General features: G+C 38.2%; 2 protein-coding genes across 2 annotated transcripts in view; both read left to right on the forward strand.

The window, feature by feature from the left end:
- Positions 1-12,079, forward strand: part of LOC111340891 (uncharacterized) — a 42,820-nt gene extending 30,741 nt beyond the window's left edge. The window contains exons 49-68 of the mRNA XM_088740468.1: positions 288-341; positions 1,093-1,146; positions 1,356-1,409; positions 1,849-1,956; positions 2,387-2,440; positions 2,527-2,580; positions 3,099-3,152; positions 4,036-4,089; positions 4,525-4,578; positions 4,826-4,861; positions 5,513-5,530; positions 6,027-6,044; positions 6,215-6,241; positions 6,827-6,949; positions 7,376-7,399; positions 8,505-8,643; positions 8,935-9,038; positions 9,450-9,533; positions 10,151-10,375; positions 11,391-12,079. Coding sequence (XP_088596594.1) covers positions 288-341; positions 1,093-1,146; positions 1,356-1,409; positions 1,849-1,956; positions 2,387-2,440; positions 2,527-2,580; positions 3,099-3,152; positions 4,036-4,089; positions 4,525-4,578; positions 4,826-4,861; positions 5,513-5,530; positions 6,027-6,044; positions 6,215-6,241; positions 6,827-6,949; positions 7,376-7,399; positions 8,505-8,643; positions 8,935-9,038; positions 9,450-9,533; positions 10,151-10,375; positions 11,391-11,528 — 1,476 coding nt within the window. The 3' untranslated portion in view covers positions 11,529-12,079. The remainder of the gene's footprint in view (positions 1-287; positions 342-1,092; positions 1,147-1,355; positions 1,410-1,848; positions 1,957-2,386; positions 2,441-2,526; positions 2,581-3,098; positions 3,153-4,035; positions 4,090-4,524; positions 4,579-4,825; positions 4,862-5,512; positions 5,531-6,026; positions 6,045-6,214; positions 6,242-6,826; positions 6,950-7,375; positions 7,400-8,504; positions 8,644-8,934; positions 9,039-9,449; positions 9,534-10,150; positions 10,376-11,390) is intronic.
- A 4,278-nt stretch (positions 12,080-16,357) lies between these two features.
- On the forward strand, positions 16,358-17,867 carry LOC111341244 (dickkopf-related protein 3). The gene is made up of 3 exons (XM_022948204.2): positions 16,358-16,569; positions 16,678-17,051; positions 17,336-17,867. The coding sequence occupies exons 1-3, from the start codon at positions 16,405-16,407 to the stop codon at positions 17,382-17,384; spliced, it is 588 nt and encodes a 195-aa protein (XP_022803939.1). The 5' UTR covers positions 16,358-16,404; the 3' UTR covers positions 17,385-17,867.
- Positions 17,868-20,966: the final 3,099 nt, after the last annotated feature.

A 20,966-nucleotide genomic window follows, 5' to 3' on the forward strand; every position in this document is an offset into this window, starting at 1 on the left:
CCCCTCCCGCTTAAAAGGATGCTTGTTCATCGCAAGTTTACCCCGACCCCCAGAAGCTTGGTTAAGTTTTACTTAAGTGTGTGTGTGTGTGTGTGTGTGTGTGTGTGTGTGTGTGTGTGTGTGTGTGTGTGTGTGTGTGTGTGTGCATGCATGCGTGTGTGTGTGTGCATGCGTGTGTGTGTGTGTTGTGGGGTGGGGGGTGGGGGGGGGAGAGAGGCTCTATAATGAATGGACCTTGTATCCTGTTTTCAGTATTTGTATATTTACTCGAGTTTCTCCGGTTTCAGGGAGAAGCTGGTGAACCAGGTCAGAACGGAGCCGGCGGTTCGGCAGGAGAAGGGGTGTGTTATCTTCTCAGTTCTTACACTATATAATTATCAGTTCAGTTTGATATATTCTTTTGTCATCAGTTTCATCATTCCTATTGTTATGAAGTTTCCCTCAGTCATATGCCCTAATAAAGCTAGGATCATGATAGGGTCTTTTTAAAGGATATTGCCGGTCTTAAGATATGAGATGATCCGAGTAGTGTGATATTATGCAGTACTTGTATTTTGACGTTACCCTAAATGTATTTATTATAGATATCCATTCGTTTCTTTACGAGTCTCAAGGCTGCAATCATTTTTGTGGCTTTCATTTCCTTTAATCTTAATATTTGGCCAGTTTTTCATCGGGATGGATATCTCGATGAGTGGTCAGCTTTTCTTTTTTTTTTGTTCTTGATGGCGATGTCCGGTGTGTCGTTCTGTCTGTGTTCGAATGTCATCATTCTTCTCTGATACAATAATCACTAGTCTGTCCAGGCTTTCATGTAATAACAGAAGCGCGATAGCAAACAGAAGAGAAGGAGTGGGTCGAGTCGCGTTACAAACGGCGTTCTTTTTCTGACCCGACCCAAAATTTTTCACCCCTGCTCTACTATTGCGCCATCGGTGATTTCGCTCCGTTTCACCAACTAAACGCCTAGAAATAATTAGGCTAGAAAATTACATTTTTTTATTATCATCGTAATTATTACTGTTTTAATTATCAATGTTATTATTGTCAAAAGTTTTTAAATTACTGATATTTTTACATGTTTTGTCATAGGGTGCCATAGGACCCCCTGGCCCTCCCGGAAAACCTGGATTCCCTGGCACAGATGTTAGTTGGAATGTTCAATTTGTATTTTGTTCTCAATATTTTCTCATATTTTATCGATTCACTTCCACCCCCTCCCCCCTCCCCCCTGCGTATCCACCACTATATAGTCTTGACGATCATTTTCGGTCCTAAACAATTGCTTATTCGACATTGTTCCATTAATGTAAGGAGCAATCTCTATGTAATCATAATCTGTGTCGTTTTTTTAGGGAACGCCTGGTCAACCTGGAGCACCTGGTAACCCGGGTACACGTGGACAAAAGGTAAATACTGTTTTGAGAAGTATCTTTATTTTATAAGTTTGTTTGTAAATAAGGAGCCTACTCATGATAACAGTGTTAGTGGAGCTATTTAAACCTTCTTACGTAGACAATGGACATCTTCATAAAATCTGTACAACATCGTAGAGCGATGTAGTTGTAAAGTTAGTCCAGCATATTCAAACTACTTTGTCACAGACCAAATAATCTTCAGTGCCATGGTAGCCATAATTGAACTCGATGATGGAACTAAAAAGGAATTGAATATCTTTGGATTTGTGCACAGGTTTTGTACTGTAAGGATTATAAATACTCGGCCCCATCAGCTTTACGGAATAATTTAATCGCGCTTTTGTCGTTCATATAGAGCCTTTTAGATTAGAGTTGATCTGTTACTTTGAATTTTCGATTTGTTCACCAATGTGATGTCATCGTACCATAGGGTGCCAGAGGGTTCCCAGGTCTTGATGGAGAAGATGGCGCACAAGGACCGCGCGGAGGACCTGGCCAGAGAGGTTCCATGGGAGACCGTGGACCATTTGGAACACAGGTACACCGGTTCTTTTCGTTTCGATCTTTTTTAAGTAATGTGATTGGACGAATCCGTATGATTTCATTGCTACATGTTGGTTCGTCGGTGTATGAGTTTACCTCATGACTTTGAGTTTCCCCCCTAAAGAAGACTAAAAATACATAATGTTAACGGAAGATAATGAAGATAAAAAGGAAAAAAAAGAGAGAGAGAAAATGCTAAAAAAATAATAGTTAAAAGTCCACAAAGGTACTAAAAAACGGACAAGAAAAGCAAGAGAGTAGACACGTCAAAAACGGTTTAAAACACTCTTACGCTGAAAAAGGTAATGTGCTTGTTACGTCTGAGCCGATTCCAGTGTAAACCAGTTTTACCCAATGGTTTGTGCTTGTTGAGCCTGATTTGATTCCAGTATAAACCAGTTTCAACCAGTGATCTGTGTTTTCAGGGTGCTCCAGGAGAGGATGGCCCAAACGGTGAACGAGGACTTGGCGGTAATAGTGTAAGTGTCTTATTTAGTGTAAACAGCAGTTTTGCTTTCTTGGCCACTTTCAACTCTGACTGTATGTTGATTGCTTCCTCTTCCAGGGACCTCAAGGAGTAAAAGGAGTTCGTGGACTCCAGGGAACGAAGGGAGATAAGGTATAGACTCGTGTCACTTTCAAGGACGCTGAACCCTTTACCCCTTCCCCCCCCCCCCCCGACATCATCTGCATATTCTCGATACTGCTCTCCATACATTTCCCAAGGTGCTGATAGGAGAATATGTTGAATTATCAAAAGCTCCTTTAGTTGGTGATAATTTTTGTAATTCTCATGACCTTAATTTGTTATTCAAGGGTGATATTGCAAGGAGAAATTAGATGTTAATCACTCTCAGGGGTTAAAAGGTTAACTTTTGTGACAAACAAAGCTTTCCTTCTTTTGTTACCCCGTGCATGATACCATCAGCGCTAAGACACGCTGATGGTGGATGTATTCCAAAAACCCTCCGAGATGTTGAAGTCTCTACGATGAGAAGATCAATGGGATTTATTTGAATGGACAAACAATTGCAATTACACGTCAGCAGGGTTAAGGCAAAAAAGAGTTACACTTTTTGATCTCTCGTAAAGAGAAAATGACAAAGGATGGATATATGTATCATGTTTACTTGTCAGGGTCCACGTGGTATGATGGGCTCGCCCGGACGCATGGGTCTTCAAGGCCGACTGGTGAGCAAGACTTTTTAAAAATGATGATAAAAGCAATAACAATAATACTACTACTATTGATAATGATAATAATGGTCGTCATTGTTATTATTCGGCAGTATATAAATCTGGATGCTCAGGATAAAAACAAAGCTATAGCTGTGGCTAGGGGATAAGGCGTGGCCAGCCACAGCGTCGAGTAGGATCTATTTTATACAATTAGAAATATAAATGAGTTAAAAATAAGTAAAAGAATTTGTAAATAGTTTGAATGTCGTTGTGAAATTATACTGGTTGAAGCCAAGAAAGTATTACTTAACGCCATATAAACCATGCAAGTGAAAGAACACTCCAACTAACTTCTACTTTCAACATGCTACTGCGAAAACTTCAAAACTAGTTTCGTCTACGACCTCGTCAGTTGATGACAAACAAGAACTAAAAATTTTTTGAAAAATTTTTGAAAAAACGCGCATGTCGTGTAGTAACACACGAAAAGTAGCCGCTCGGAACCAGGTCTCTAGAACTGTTACATTGCATGGTTTATATAGTTTGAATATCTTAATGTTCAATTATGTTCTATGGAAATCAGTTCCACTGTTCATATGTAATAACTAGAGACTCAGCATAAATGTTCATGCAATATGAAGTGAACTTGTCAGGATGGCCTTCTACATCTGTCCCAACATAGATTCACTCTTGTCTCCTACTAGTTCTTTTTTATAAGTAGTATTATAATAATTATTATTATTGTTATTATTTTTTTTCCTTTTGGAATTAACCTTTGGAATGGGCTCAACCCCATCAATGGCAGCCACTTGCAGAATCAGTCATGCTGAGCCAGTCACGCAAACGCAGCTGTTTGCACGACTGATCGTGTTCCACTTTTTTTTTTTTGTTTCAGGGACCGCCAGGAAACCCAGGCTACAACGGTGAATCGGGACAACAGGGACCCCCGGTCTGTATAATGATAAAAAATCCCAATCTGTTGTCGTGGCATTAGAAAACAAACACTGAGTTGGCAAAAAGTTGCTCGTATGTTTATCTTTTGTTCACAGCTGACTTTAGAAGACAAATCCTTTTTTCCCAGAATCTGTCTCCCGTTTGTTTGCCTTAAATTTTCTTGTATATATGTTATGTCTCCGAATTAGCACCCTAATTGCCAGATAAAGTATTTGAATTGTTAAGATAATTTCTGTGTCAATCACGTCTTGGAGATAATAGTGTCACTTCCTCAAGACCATACGGCTGTGGATCCTGTGATCGCTAAGCGAGATTGTTTGAAAATCAGTGGATACATGCCCAATAGTAAAATGTATAACGTGCCAAATTGTGCTTGCCCTCTACTTGTAAAACAAAGCAGATCATACGAATTATTCTTTTCTTGTTTTAGGGAGACCAAGGCCCCCCTGGTGAACCTGGACAGGATGGTTTCCAGGGCTTAGCTGTGAGTTGCTAATTTTATTGTTTGATTGTTTTAATCGTTTGTTTTTTTGGTTTTGTCATTCATGGCGACGTTTCCGTGATGTTAGTGTCAGTGTGTCAAAAAGAAGAGTGAAACCTGAAATCCACGATCTCTTGAGTCATTCCAAGTGATGAATGTTAATCCAATAACATTTCTCGCGAGGAATGCTTTTCTTTTTTTGTCACTACTACGATCAGAAATATTCAATTTTTTTGTGTTTTTCTCGTAGGGCCCAACTGGACCCAAAGGATATAAAGGGGGACCGGTGAGTGTCTGTTTATATGCTTTGTAATCTCTTCTCCTTCTCTAAGTCTTCCTTGACTGCAGAGGTTAAATCGAGTACTGTATTTGATAAAAGTTGTCATAAAAAGGCAGTGGCGAAAATGGTTTTGTCGCTTTTAACACTCAGTCATCCGTGTTTGATCTTGATTGAGCAAATAACAAATTATTCGATAAGAATTATTTTTGTATAGCTTGCACTGCAAGAAAATGAATACATTTGGCCATAAATAGAGGGACATAGCTTTGAATATTATCCTCTCACAGGAAAAATTACTGCCTCTCTGAGTGATCTCATTGTTGGAGCAAGTGGTTTTCCTAAAGTTGGCTCTGTTTAGGAGAAAATCACTTCAAGTGACCTTATTTATTTAAAATCTAAAAATATAGACCACTTTCATAAATGGCTGCCAGATTAATATTCTTTTGTTTAAATTTAAATTAGCCTTTCTGGCCTCGTTCTCTAGTACAAAATTCAAGAGAATACATTATCTCAAGCGAGGCCAGAAAGGCTAATTTAAATTTGAACAAGAGAATATTAATTCGGCAGCCATTTATGAAAGTGGTCAATGCTTTTGGTATTTTCGTTTTTTTAATCGTCTTACATTCCTGTTATCTCGTTTTCTTATTTTCTTAACAGGGCCAATCAGGATTCGCGGTAAGATAAACATCATCTCAGCTGATCGGTTAAATGATGGTTTTAAAAACATTTAGAGGAAAATCTATTGTTTCGCGGATACTCTTCCAACTGCAACCTTATATGTACTGCAAACCCAGAGCACGTTAATTTGACAGCTCAGTTGTGAAGTGACCCTTCATAATCAGGTTCGGGACTCGTTAGCAAATATCAAAACCACAAACCAATTACCGTTCCTCACTCAGTGTTAATTCTGTTGCCTTATTAAGTATTTCTTTGGCACATATTACCTCTTCGCAAATACTTTCTGTATGCACGGTTTTTCTATTTTCACAAAAGGCCCACCCTCTATTGTGGTCCAGCCCCTACATGAAGAACCATGGCGAATTAGTCGTAATTATTGTGTGGTAACTCTTATAAGTATACAATATTCGTCTTGTTACGACGAAACTTGTCACTAATCCTTGTTAACTTTTTGTGTGTGTTCATTTTCATCGTATCTTGTTTTTCCTGACAGGGAACACCAGGGAAACCGGTAAGTTATTCTCAACGATTTTCAGTGCACTAAACGGTGTTGTGTAGTTTGTAAAGAACATGATATGGTCAATTTCAAGCAAAAAACTAAGGTTAACTTACACTTCTTCGTAAGCTTCTTTCACTATGCGTCAATCCTCATTTCATAGTGTATTGCTGTTTCTTATCCAGGGACCACCGGGACCTCCAGGAGAACGTGTAAGTGCTTGGAACTAACAACTTTTAAGGAGGAGTATTTAAGGTTTTTTCATAAAGTCTTTTGTAGGATTCATCAATCATAAAGCAGTTTTAAATAAATTAGGCATTCAGCGACATGAATGAGCGGGGAAAAAGATAGTTGGTGCCTGAGAAGCGCGGGAAAACATGTTACGTTGGAGAAGCGCGCCAAAACATGTTACCATGGGGAAGCGCGGGATAACATTTACTCAGGGTAAAGCGTGAGAAGGCATGCAACCTAATAGAAAAACAGTGAAAACAGCCACACTCGAGCGCAGGCTGTCGGATAGACTATTCACTGCCCTTACCTTTCTTTCATTTTATTCCCTCCATTGTAAGCTATAATCGAATCGCCTACAAGCTTTGATGGTTTATTAACGCGAAGAGCGAGTGAAATAAGACTGACTGCGCTCGCCTTCGGTTCTGTCCTCACCAAAAGTCGAGAGAGACTGGGGAAAGTCTATCTGCCGGTAAACCTGCTTAGTTTGGGCTTATTAACAACCTCTACCCAGATGCCTTTACCAGAGCAATGCAGCAGAGAGTTATTAGGGGTGTTGTTATTGTTAGGGTGATCCTGGCTTTCCAGCCCCTAGACAGATACGTACCAGCATTGGTGGACCAGCTAAGGGCCCTGGACCAGGACCTATTGAGGAGGAGTCTGAAGAAGTGGAGCCTGAAGGATTTAGAAGGGTAAGTCCAGCTTAAAAAGATTGACTCACTGATAGATTGATTATTCAATTGATTTACCGACTGAGGGGCTGACAGACTGGTTGATTGATTGACTGACTGGTTGACTGACTGAGAGACTTGACTGACTGTCTGACTGACTGTGATTGATGATTGATTGACCAATAGACTGACTGACTGAGACCGATTGATTGATGGATTGATTGACCAATAGACTGACTGACTGACTGAGGGACTGACCCTTTGATTGAACGAACGAACGAATAAAAGAATGAATAAAAGCTTCAATGACTAAAAGTATGAACAATGAATACATGTGTTTTGATTCAGTCAAAAAAGACTTGTAGATAAGGTTTGTGTTGTTGCAGTGTCCATTTTACTTTGTCTTACGTGATGTTAACTTTTTTCATGTTGGTTATCTCTCCGCAGAAACGACGATCAGCCGTATCTGAGGTGTGTAACTTGCCAGGATTTATTTTTTGCTTGATAAATTTAATGATGACAAAAAGAATATTTGTGACTGGTTAGTTTGGTGAGCTGAGTTAGTCAGGCATGTATAGGATTTAAGAAGAACTACGAAAGCGATATTTACTGTAGTTCTCTTTGGGCTCTTTCTTTTCTTTCCTTCTTTCCTTTTTTTTTCCTTTTTTCCACGACGATGTTTCTAGTGGTGAGAGTATAGAGACCATGAGAATATAAAATGACAATGGGCAGTTTGCTTTTCTTTTCTTTTGTTTTTCAAACTTCCCTTTGTGCATGTTTTTAACAATTGAATAATGGGCTCCAGAGTTCTATCGCGTGATGATTCATCAACTGTTACGCATAGAGATAAAGAGCGAATAATCTTACTGTTTTAAGTACAAGTCTATGAGTCGTTTGAACAATAAAGGCCCGTTCTTATATTTTAATCTGTTGACAACCGCACACTGTCAGGGTTTTCACTTCTGTTACTATTACAGAAGAGATAGGACTATTTTTTTATTGTTTTGTATGCTTGTCCATTTGGTTTGACCAAAAAGCTGCCAGATTCTTTATGTGCTCTTTTCATTTCATTGTTATTATTATTATTAGCATTATTATTTTTACTACTATATTATTATTGTTATCATAATAATTATTAATTATCATAACTGTTATGAGAAGCACGATTGTTCTCATTATTTTTGTTGTTGTTATCCAAATTATCATTTTTTCTCATTGTTTTTGATATATATTACTATTGTTATGATTATTTTTGATATATATTATTTTTATCGTTATCAACATATTTTATAATTTAGTTTCTAGTCATAGATTATTTTCTTATTTGACTAAAATATTAATGATAAAAATTAGTGTTACTGCATTCACAGTAATGAATTACTTGATCAATATTAGCGAGTAGTGATTAATGCAGATTTGAAATGTTACTATTATTATTACCAGTATTACAATGTTTAGTAAATTCATTATTATTATGATCAATTATCATTATTATTATTATTATTATTATTATTATTATTATCATTATTATTATCATCATTAGTGGTTTTATTTACCAAATCTATTCTTTCATTAGGAGATGCAAGTTTTGGACCGTATCGCCGAACTTTCCCAGAAAATGTATGATGTGGAGCACCGAGACAATTCACGCAATTTCCCTGCTAAAACTTGTAGAGATCTTCAGCTATGTCACTCTGGTATCAGGCTCAAAGATGGTAAGAAATGATTCCATGTCGCTCTCAAGATCTGTTGCCTGATAGATTTTACTCCATTTAAATTTAAAAAAAAAAAAAACATTTTGGTTTGGTATGCTCCAAGGATTCATGACGCTGTTCACAAAATTCATCGCTTAGATAAAAGTTTGGCCAAAATGAAAATGGTTTAGAACCTGATTTACCCAACGTTATCAGATTTCTGTGTTATAAGCAGACTTCAACTCTTTTGTTGTTTCTAGTGCATGACGGTTATAGTTGTACATATATGTATTTTCTTCTCGTTTGATACAGGCGAATATGACATCGACCCTAATGGCGGTTCACCAAATGACCAGATCACTGTATACTGTAATTTCACCAACCAAGCCACTTGCATCAGGCCTAAAATGAAAAAGGTTTGTGACAAAATTCTGCATGAGACTCGTCTAAAAGAGGTTCAAATGTAGGGATTGATTCAAGTTTTAGCTGTATCCGATTGGTCTAGGTTTCAGCTGTAACTAATTAGTTTAACTTTTTGCTTTATCTGATTGGTTTGAGTTTTAGTTGTACCAGATAAGTTTGTGTTTTAGCTTTACCTGGTTATTTTGTGTTTTAGCTCTAATTCATTACTTCAACTTTTAGCTCTATCTGATTGGTTCACGTTTTAACTGTATCTGATTAGTTTGTGTTTTAGCTGTACCTGATTGGTTCAAATTTTAGCTGAACTAATGGTTCAAGCTATATTTGATTGGTTCGAGTTTTAGCTGTACCTGATTGGTTCAATGGGCTTGTAGCGCCAATCTTTTTATGTATATGTTGTATGTTAGATTCCCAAGAGTACCTGGAAGACCCAAGTAGATCCTAGGATGAAAGTCGCATGGTTTTCTGAGGACTTAAACAATGAGAGCAAGGTAAGTTTACATTTTGGGCTAAGTAAGTAATTGGATGAGAATGTCACAGAAGAATTCAATTATCAACTTTGTCAGTATAGCGAATTGCTTTAACTATCTCAACTTTCGGAAGCTAGAACAGCCTTCTCCAGTATCAGTAATATATCTTGGCAAACGACTGTATTCTGTACTTTTGTACTAGAGTTCTCTCTCTCTCTCTCTCTCTCTCTCTCTCTCTCTCTCTCTCTCTCTCTCTCTCTCTCTCTCTCTCTCTCTCTCTCTCTCTCTCTCTCTCTCTCTCTCTCTCTCTCTCTCTCTCTCTCTCTCTCTCTCTCTGTCGACACTTTTCACTCCTGAGAGTGGCTAGCATCTCACTTCTCCTCGCAATACGAATCACACATCAAGGTCATAAGAATACAGGAAATGATCACCAACTAAGAAACTCTTAATTATTTAACAAATTCTCCTCGTCGGCACACTAGGAAATGTATAGAGGACATTATGGAGAAATTGCTAACTGATGTTCAGGTGTAACGGGTTAAAAACGAGATTTTTTTTCCACCAATATTCGATTTCCAACCTTTATCTTCATTTCCACCGGTATTCATGGTTGTTTGTTGTCTTTTTTTTACCACCAGATTGAATACGATATTGACGACATCCAACTGTACCATCTACAACTGCGTAGTAACCACGCCCAACAGGAGTTCACTTTTAAATGTAAAAACTCGGTGGCCTGGTACGACCAGAGTGCCCGCACTTTTAAGAAAGCGGTCAAGTTTGAAGGTGTGAACGGCCACGAGTTTAGCTCCAAATCCAAATCAAAGAAAGCCATGATCAAGGTTCCCAATGACGGTTGCAAGGTAATTCATTCTCCAACTGGACTTTCGTTCATTTGGCTGTAGCTTTTATAGCAGGTCATGAAAAAGCTCTTAATGAAAGAATTTCGAAGAAGCTTTCATTTGACAAGTGATACGCGCAGATGTTTTTCACTGACAAATGAATAAAGGGGTAAATTTCTAAAGAAACTGTAGTGCCTCTTCGGTAGGAGTAACAAGGTATTTTTGGTTTTATCAACTGAGTTGATTACGTAAATTTGCCACCGTAAAGAGTTTCAAAGCTGAAACTGTGAAAATCTTTAATGGGGCCAATTTACTTTATCAATTCAACTGTTTAAACCGAAATTCCCTTGTCATTCACTGACACACAACCTTCTTGCACAGCATAATATGAAAGGAATATCAAAGGGGAAAAAACTGGTCGATAACTTCCACTTGGATGGTCACATGATGCAGTGTAATTCACAGCTGAGAAGAGAGAACCGCCCTTTTCTGCACAATGAACAATATCACTTGAAAGTAATGCTCACTAGCTTTTACCGAAAGGTCACGAAACAAGGCAAGGCTCTCGCCCAGAGACAAAAACGGTAGAAATGCCGAGTATGTTCACGCACTGATTCTTTTCTAACAAGCGTGAAATTTTACCTTTATAACTTTATAACATACCCTTAATAATTGTGGAGTCTCTATTACAGAGGGTGGTTTTCAGCAAAGCGTTTTTCTTGTGCGAAGAGGGGAAGACGCCTAGCATCCCTGATTCTCCTCTTTTTGCTGGTCACAATGAAGCCGTGCAGTTCAGTGATTTACAGAGTTAGAAATTTTACATTGGTCTCCCGCCTGCCGCCATCGCCGTTGCCGTCCCCCATCCCACTCACCCTCCCCCCCATCCCACTCACCCACCCTCCCCCCTCACCGACCTCCTCACTTATGTACCAAAGTTGTTCGACAGTTGTAAGAAAGTTATTATTTCATTTTCCCTTTCATCCATCATTTCCTTCTCATCCATGACGTTTATCTTTTTTTTTTTTTTTTTTTTCAGGTGAAGGATGGATCTCAACGCAGCACGCAATTTGTTGTTACAACCACACAAGCCTCCCGGTTGCCTATTGTTGACTTTGCAGCGTACGATTTAGCGGGAGAACTAGAAGTTGAAATCGGTGAAGTGTGTTTCTGGTGAACTATGTATAATAACTAGGAATCGTCCCCGCTATATTATAAAATAAAAACTGGACCTCAGGTTGACGACTGTGGATGGCGATTGACTGTTTTTTTTTTTATTTTTTTTATTTTGCGATTTTAGCTTCGTTTTGCGAAGGAAAGATTCTTTATGAATAAATGTTATAGCGCGTTCAAGAGAGAACTTGTGAATTGTTATGTTGTGTCATCTGCTGTAATAAATAAAAGATTAATGAGGCGGGAAATTGTTAGAAGAAACGTTTTTAAATATTTCAGATCCCAGGTTGATTATAATACCAAAAGTAGTTGATTTGTTGTAAGCCCCATTTTCTAACAACTGGTTAGATTGTAAACACAAGTAAATATGCTACCAAAGAAACACGGTTTCTCAATGAAAGATCCTATCATCGTGTTAAATTATAGCCTACAGAATCAACAGCACCCGGCACAACTAGGAGTGTTTCTATATTTGAGTTCATTAGTTTTATCATAACTTGTATGAACGAGATAATTTTCGATACATTTGAACTTATCATTAAATTCTCTCAAGGAGGAATGACTCAGTATATTTTAGAAGGGCATAGAGAGAATGTTTGGAATGTGCATATTATTATGAGCACATTGCAATGGTCTCGATTAACCGGAAAAGCAGTGTTAATGTTATGTGCCAAGGAAATCGTCTAAAAAATATAACTGAAACTACATTGCGAATTGAATGCGAGTTGTACAACCTCAGTTTATGTAATTTCCAACCTGCTTTGGTATATTTTGGCGCAGATGTAACCAAGACGCAAAGGTATGCACGCGCTCTTTATCGCAGCTTTACATGACCTAGACCCCTGTATGGATTTGGTGGTTAATTGCAGTTAAATTGGTCAGCCAGCTCTGAGCACGCTTAGCATAAGCATTTGTCTCTGTCTGTGTTAAAAAAAGACTTCAATAAAATAAGTGATCTCGTTGGTCCAATGTCAGAGCAACATATACGTTCATTATTTTCAACATTCCCATGAAATCACCTAGCATACGATGCGATAAATCAAGCTACCATTTGGTATGAGCTGTAGGCCAGTCCCGTTAACTGTTCTTTGTTTGGTCAATATTTTGAATCATTACCTTTGCTTGCTCAACACACAAGAAAGATGAAGCGAATCCCATTTTCTGATTGGCAAAACAATGGACCAATCAAGTCCGCCTCACTGCCTGTTTCCCTTTCGTGTGAAGTGCCTGTGGCTGGTTAACATTCTGGGCAGCTTACAAATATTTCTAACAAGAAGAATGTTTTGCCGCAGTTCTGGAAAATCTAGCGCGCCCCTCGAGGCAATCAATTTAAGGAAAACTACGGCGATTTTGGAGAGCTTACAAAGAAATTTATCCTTTGTAGTAATCTTCTTGCCATTCAATGAATCTGGCTCTATTGCGTAAACTTCTTTATCCAAGATCAATGGAAAGTTTAATTTTTTTTTTTCGCTTTTTTCTTGACCTCGAGCCGTAAGAACTCATGAACGAGAATCAAAGCTATTGCACAGTTATTTTGAAGTCACGCTTGGGCAATAACACATTTATCACATAGCTTCTTGTCAAGACGACATCTGAAATATTTAGGTGTTCATTTTAAATGTTACGACTAGTTTGCGGATTGCTGGAAAATTAAGTTTGTCAATAGGGAACTTCACGCTAAATAAGGATGAAGTTAATCCGTAAAGAGATGGGAATGGTAGAACTTTCTTATGGAGACGATCGACACTAGGTGCAAAAGAAAAATTTGAAATATTTCCATTAAATTTATTTGGAAGCATATACATTGACCTGCACCTGCTTAGCGTCCTGTGACAAAAGATAGAAAAAAACTGTGCACAATGCAAAATAAGAAACATTCTTTTCTCAACTAATTTTGTCACATTCAAGTTTAGAACACAGTTCAAGAAATGCTTCGGGTAAAAATTTCTCGGTGGCACAGGAAAATTCAGTGAACTATATTCGCCGTCACAGGTAATTGAGATTATTACCTAACTCATCCATCAACTCACTTCATAATTTCGTTTAGTGCAGGATATGATAATACATAATATGTTGAAAGTATATCGACTCAGGGAAGGAATCAAAAAATAGCTGTATGCCCCGCTGGGCAACCCCACTGTACGTTGTCGGGATGGAAACTGCTTGTCTTGCTTAGTATTGATCCTAAGAGCGATCTTACAAACAGTGTATTGATTGTTGATAGCGAGTATTTAGCTATAATAAAGTCCGCCTGCAGCAATTACTGAAGCTCTAGTAGGTACACTTGAAACAAGTATGTCCGCCGTCGAGAGCAATCATGGATTGTACTCCGGGTAATATTAAGGACTTTAAGCAGTCAGGACAGCAACGTCACGGAAGACGTCGATTAAAAAATGAGTTTCTACTTTTAGTTAGAATTTCGAAAATGGCTTCATGTGTTTACCGTCTCATAGGGCGCCAGACCCCAAACTCAACATAACGCATAAAAGTAGCGTTGAGTTCCAAATGTAAATTAAAATAATTTGCCGCCGCGGTTTCGCTTCGCAGACGACGCAAATTTTGGCGATTTCACGTTGTTGTTTTGCAAAGGGACGGCTAAGAAATGTACAAAGTTTTAAAACGCACGTGCTGGGCTATTGTTCTGCCAATTAGATCTCAGTATTGTTTTTCCACGTTCTCGTTGCAGTAGCCGTCGTGGTTTGCTTAAAGTCCTTATTCTCCATAATGATGCTGTTGCTACTTTGCAGAAACAAGTTAAAAGACACTTGGAGGATAAAAGGAAAGGTCACAGTATGGAAAGTCTTACATGAGAGCCATCCAAGTGCGGGCCTTATCCAATGAGGCTTTACTTGATTGATGGGACGCGAAAAGGAGAAAAAAAAAAAAAACAAATCGAGCTCCGCTTTAAGTCCTTGTTAATTTCATATTTGATGCTTTTGTTATTTTACAGTAGCAATTGAAAAGCATGGATTTTCTTAGCAGTGTTGTTGACTGCTTGAGCGTTAAAGGATATGATAGCTAGCTAGACTACGGCACAATATCGAGATACAAAGATTTATGAGTGACGCAACAATTGAAGTTGCGCAATAAAAAACATTCTAATTTGTTCAAAGTGCCTTCATTTTCGGAGCTCATAGCAAATCGAAAATCTTTCAGCCGCAAACAACAACGGATAAAGCTGCATTCTTAAAATTTCAAAACGAGATCGGAGCGTACTTGTGTAAAAAGGGGGAAAAGTTTCGAACTGCAGCATTTCGTGAATTTTAAAAATTAACGGATGTGGGCGTGATCAACACATGCTTGACACCTGGTCTAAGTAGATGAACGGGAACAAATCATTCAAACAATTTCTCATTGTGCTGACAACATGTAAGGCTTTGAACGCAATGATCGATGTTATCTTTGTTTTTCTCCGTGTAGGATTTACAAAGACAGCTACATGATGAATTAACTGTGTTTTTAATAATCTTGGTTTTGCTTGGATTAAGTTTAGACGCTGGTTTATTCCATGTTCTCATTTTTCATGTTTAGAGCACGTATTCAGTCTTTTTCACGAATCGTTGCCAAAATATTTAAATTTCTACGGAAGATAAGAAATCATCTCAGGAGAAAGAATCTCGCTGATTCAAAACGCAAGCAGATACATGTAGCTTCCTAGGACTATTACAGTATGAAAAGTATTTCTACGAGAATGTATTGAACGATTTGGCTCACCATCGTACTTCATGCATATGAAAGTGTTGACAGCAACACATCTTTATATCACGCCATCGTAGCAAATGACCTACATCGCAAGGATTTTAAGCTTGCACTCTTAGGGTAGTTTATTTTAAATCCTTGGTCGTACGCCAACCCATCAGTTTTAGCTGCACGATGGAAGTTTTGTGGTTGACCAAAATCCTTGCTAATCGATAACGTGAGATTTTCGAGACTATTCTGGCTTGGTGATAGCGATAACAGAAAAATTTTGGCCAGACACCCTTTTTATTGCTCTATACCTTGATCTGTCTTCCAGGCCAAAATAACTTAAAGGGTTAATTGAATTGTTTTCTGTCAAGTACTTAAGAAAATTATTAGTTTGGGATCCCCGTGTGGAAGAACATTCCTTTAGTTTTTCCTTTGCACGAAAATCAAAGCTAATCGCTTTACTCAGTTATCGAATTTCTGGCGTCGTAAGTTTGCATTTCGTTGCTGATTTTCCCCCGCATGGAGTGTTTCCAGGTAATCATATATCAAACGATTTACTAATAGCCTCGTATTATAGATACAAACCAAAACAATTAAAATGATAAACGAATTACGATTTATTTTCAATGAATTTTCCTTTCAAAGGGACATCGAAATTCTGGAACAATCACTTCAGTTCGATCTCGATATTAGCCGAGGGAAGCGTTCAGCTTGCTGTATTGTCATCTCATCATTCTAAATGATCATTAATTACAGGGCCCTCCAAGACTGATCCAACGCTTTCAGAAAATATTTATTTAAACATTTAGGATAAAGATAACCTACTTGTATTTCCGTAGAATCTTATTACTCTAATACGAAACAGAACCTTGATAAGATGAAGTAAAGTGTTTTTTCTTGGACTGAGTCGCTCGATAAGCCCTGAAGAGCAGATTAGTTAACGAATCAATAGATTAATGACAGTACAAGCGTTTTTTCTCCTCCTCGTTAATTAGTCTTCCACGCCCCCCGTCTCTATTGTACACACGGCTATTGAAAAATTTCTCTCTGTTATTGGCCACGTCCTGACAGTGTTTCTGTCACACGTGTTAAATGTCATTTATGTGAACAGGCAGTCGGTTAATTAGTCGTTTACGATCTACTTAGACTGAGCGCTGTCAAAGCTGCGTGAATTGCATGGCAAGTACATCGTCATGAAAAGATACATGCTGCTCGCTGTGTTTCTCCTGGCGTTTGCAGAAGTAGCCGACAGCGTTGTGTACAGTTGGATTCTTAGCGTGAATCCTGTTGACACGGACGAACGGAAACAGACCAACAGCCCTGACAATAACACTAAGGGAAACTCAACTGTGCAAGGAGTAAGAGCGGAGATAATACGCCCACACTGCATTTGACATGATTTACTCACCAGTAAGCTAAATATGAAAACAGGGTAATTCTAACTACAATTGAAATTTTTCCAACAGCACTGCAGAAAAGACAGACAATGTGGCCCAGGAAATTATTGCCACAAGCACAACGGTTTATGCCACGCTTGCAAGCCAGTAGAATCTGCGTGTCGTCGAAATAACATGTGTTGCACCGGATTGGAGTGTGTATTTGGATTCTGCAGGAAAGCAGTTCCTCGGGGTACAGAAGGTGCAAGATGCAGGAAGGATCGCAAATGCGATTCGGGATTATGTTGCGTTAAAGTTCACGGGGAGCCAATTTGCAGGCGTTTGCTTCAAGAAGGTGAAGACTGCTACGTACCAGAAGGTGGTCTGGGTTACTCGCTAAACCAAAAGTGCCCATGTACGGCGGGTTTGATTTGCAAGAAACTGAAACATAGGCATCGCAAGAGGTAAGGGCATGCTACCGTAATGTGACCACACTTCATGATCTAAGAGTTTTTTAAGAGTTCGCGCCGAACCCCCACACATTGCAATCAAAAGTATTTAAAATAGAGCTGTACAAGAATCTTGTTTTCATTATTCTTTTGTCTTTTCCTTTGTGTCTAAGAGTGTTTCACCTAAAATTCCGTTTCCTTTTCTAATAATCTATCAGTGACTGGAGTAGTTGTTCAACACGTATGAAATTGTGAAATTGTTCTGTGCTCATTTTGTCTCGTCTGTTGTTTATTTGCAGATTCGCTTCACGTCTCGAAAGAAAAAAAAGAGTTTGCCAAAGACTTTAGCCAACAGAGGGAAACATCTGAGAAAAGTGATACCCGCGGAATGCTACGGATCACAGAATTGGGAACAATTGTGCGAAACAGTGCACACTAAATGCATTCCCACTGCAGTATAGACCCAAACTACTGAAGTGCTAGATAAATATAATTATGTATATAACATATTTCACACTCCAAGTGATGGAAAGTAGATATCAATGACAGTATAAATTATCATGTACGTTCTCTTTCTGACTTGATCCACGGCTTAATCAATTCAAATTGAACACGGAACACACTGGAGAGCGAAGGAGGAAAGATATATTTTTGTAGCGTGGGGCTATCAATATGCAAAGCAAGAGTAAACATTGTTGAAACTTTTGTTAGGCAGTACAATGGCCTTTAGGTGTCAAAACCAAGACATTTATGAGTTTAATGGACATAAATACGTAAGTGAGTAAGCCAAGGATATTTCAGTCTTCTCAGAATAAAAGAAAAAGTCCAAGATGATGCAGCCATGCTTTTTATTGCAAGTAAGAACAATGTTACGCACTATTAGTTTGTGTTGATATTACGACGTAATTTTGCTCTGACGAAATACGTAACTAGTTTTGGACAACTACGCATTTTGAAATTTGCTTGTTAAATCCTTCTTTCAATATTGAGTCTTCGATAAGTAAAGCAATTATAAAAGCTCACAGACAGGCCATGAAACCTCTAAGCAGGGGTTTTGTTTTCAAATGCTTTTCGTTCCAAACGAAAACGGCTTTTAAGAGATGATTAGTGAAACTACTCCTTGATTCCTTCTAATGATCATTCGTCTACTGTAATGAGTAATTAGGTTATTCAACCAACACAATAGAAAATTCCTTGACAGCAGATACTGACTGCGAAGAAAGACTAGTTAATGCATATTGACAGTGACAGCTTCAAAAGAGCGCTGAAGAAATCAAGAAAGCTAGACAATGCGTATGACTCGAAAAATCATAAAGCCTTGTTGCGTTTCGCAAGCGAACTAATTTTTCCGGAGTTATTTTGCACGGTTCTTGAGACTTTGTTGAACACTTATGACGTTAATCATTACCCTGGTTTGTTGCCAAAACATTGACAGAAATTATAGAAGCTGTCTTTCAAAGTAAGGAAAACTCAGCTTTTAAGCAAACTAACTCCTTACAGGAACTTAAATTGTTTTTTTTATATTGGATTTTTACTGACCGGGTTTTGAGGTAAAAACTTCCGTTTTGTGAACCGTTTCCAAACTGAGGTTATGAATTGGTCATGAATTTGTTTCTTTATCTGACAGATGCCCTGACATTTGATTAATCCACACTTAAAATTGGACGTGTTGGTTACAAGGGATCAGCTTGCAAAGTATAGCCATATTGTCCCCAGACTCAACTCGCTAACTAGTCAAGAAGTCTTGAGCTGTAACGATAACGCGATTTCAATAAATCACGTTCGTATATGTACCCAGTGTTTTAAAAGCCCGTTGTATCAAAGACCCTTAAAATAATTCAGTGAGCTTATCAAATGCTCCCCCTCTTTCATTTTGTGCTTAAATGTGGAAAATACTGGCAGCTACTACTCTGGAACACAGACCACGTTTGGGTGTTTCTCGGAAATCCACATATTTGTTAAGGTGAAAGGTCTGTTAAAAATAGAAGTGAAAAAAAAAATCAAGTACTAAAGAGCTTGAATGCAAAGTAACTAAAGTAATCTAATAAGAAATAATATTATTTGCTGAAGATTTTTCCGTTTGCTTTCCTGAAGGCCTAAAAGCCATCGACATCTCTGGATAAATGGTTGCTAACAACTGCAATCTCTTTTCGTGAAGTAAAACCAAGATTTTCTGAAACAGGTATAAGCTATTTGAATCATCTGTTAGAACTGATGACACGATTAGCACAACGATGGACTATACGATTTTATGAGAGTGAAGCCAGATTTAACAGTTCCTTTTTTTGAAACAAAAAATAAAAAAACACGAAACTAACTACAACTTTTTCTTACAGTATATGTCTTAATAAAACCCGACTCATGCAGGGCCTCCCTAAATCCAGGCCTCCCTAAATCCGGGCCTCCCTAAATCCGGGCCTCCCTAAATCCGGGTTACAATCTGTCCAGTATCATCTTTCCTCTCCTGGAATGCGCATTGGTAAAGTACAAATTCCAAATATTGCCTATTTTAGAATGTTTCTTTTTTTAAAGTCTTCCTACAGATAAAAGCACTTGAGAGTAAGTTAAGATGATATCATCTGTTGGGGGCTATTTTCATTTCACTAGCTAAGGTCATTTTGATTATTGTCATTGATTGCTTTTCCATCATTTATCCATTTCATCCATCAATTGATGGTTAAAGTGTTTATTAATTGACAGACAAACTTTCCAGGGAAAGTTCTCAATGGCCTGCAAATTACCTCCAATACGTTTATGACGCAATTATGACTAAAAGAAATGGACCTGTTTGGGCTAGGTTCACGTTTTTTGGCCAATCACTTCCCTTTTCGCATTTCCCGTTTATTATCGTGTTGGCCTCAGACTTAAACCTTTTCGCAGCTTAATCATGGGGCTCTTGGAGATCTCAGCAGTATGTCTGATGAATTAGAATATCAGCGCTGATTGAAATTGTTCCCTGACTGCCAAATAAAACGTCATTAAGACACTGCTTGACAGCAGAAAAAATGTGAAGTGCTCTTTAAAATGAAATCCGCGGAAAGATTTCTTAATACTAATTTTCACAAAATAGCCGAGATACCTCGCGCGCTCTCGTTGGTCGATGGGTTTAATTTGTTGAGCTGAATCGATGAAAATACATTTCTGCATTTGAAAAAAAAATTATTGATTAAGGCAAGGAAACTCTGCATAGTGTTTAAATTGCATCACCTATACACTCTAGATAAGTGAAGTAGGGGTGGGGTAGGGGGGGTCTGAAGAATTCTCGAAAGCTACGCAAACTTCCCATTGCGTTATAGGTTTATATATCTCTCAATAGCTCTTATTCCAGATCCGCGTGCGTGGTTTAATTGGACAGTGGTTTCCTATGGTTGCGCTTACCAATTAATATTTTCACTTTCTCTTCGGTAGATAAAAACGTTGATTTTGGAAATAATTAAACATTTTCGACGCTTATGCTAAAATTTACTTCACAACGCCTGTAATCTTCGAGAAAGCTTGACCCGATAGCCTCGCTTTCGCATGAACTAATACAGGAAGCCGCTGTCAAACTAAACCGCGCTCGCAGAACTGGAATAAGAGCTATCCCCAATTCTCAATCTACACAGTCTATCAAAGGCGATCTGCACTGACTGCCAGACTCACTGGGAATATTTATATGCAAAAATTGACGTCAATGCTTTTGTTGGCCATATTTACCGACTGCTCAGTGAAATAACTCTTTGTTACTCGGGTTAAGGGTGATGACGCAAAAGAGACTTAATCGTTTTACAAATTTGAACTTAAGTTGAACAAATTAAAAAAAAAAAAAAAAAACTGACAGCCTTTGCAGAGTAGCCTCCGACTAATCAAAGCTGAGTTTTCAGTGAAATGGGAAGAGAATTGTCTTGAAACGAAAAATGTCAAACACTTTTCTAACTTGCGCTGGCTTAC

The sequence above is a fragment of the Stylophora pistillata genome, chromosome 12, assembly GCF_964205215.1.
Source record: "Stylophora pistillata chromosome 12, jaStyPist1.2, whole genome shotgun sequence".
In the NCBI taxonomy this organism is placed as follows: domain Eukaryota; kingdom Metazoa; phylum Cnidaria; class Anthozoa; order Scleractinia; family Pocilloporidae; genus Stylophora; species Stylophora pistillata.

What these genes read in the sequence shown, in the direction of transcription:
- LOC111341244 (XM_022948204.2), top strand. Translation starts at nt 16,405, where the DNA reads ATGAAAAGATACATGCTGCTCGCTGTGTTTCTCCTGGCGTTTGCAGAA. An exon ending in GAAACTCAACTGTGCAAGGA is followed by an intron (nt 16,570 to 16,677) that starts GTAAGAGCGGAG and finishes TTTTTCCAACAG; the next exon opens with CACTGCAGAAAAGACAGACA. An exon ending in AAACATAGGCATCGCAAGAG is followed by an intron (nt 17,052 to 17,335) that starts GTAAGGGCATGC and finishes GTTTATTTGCAG; the next exon opens with ATTCGCTTCACGTCTCGAAA.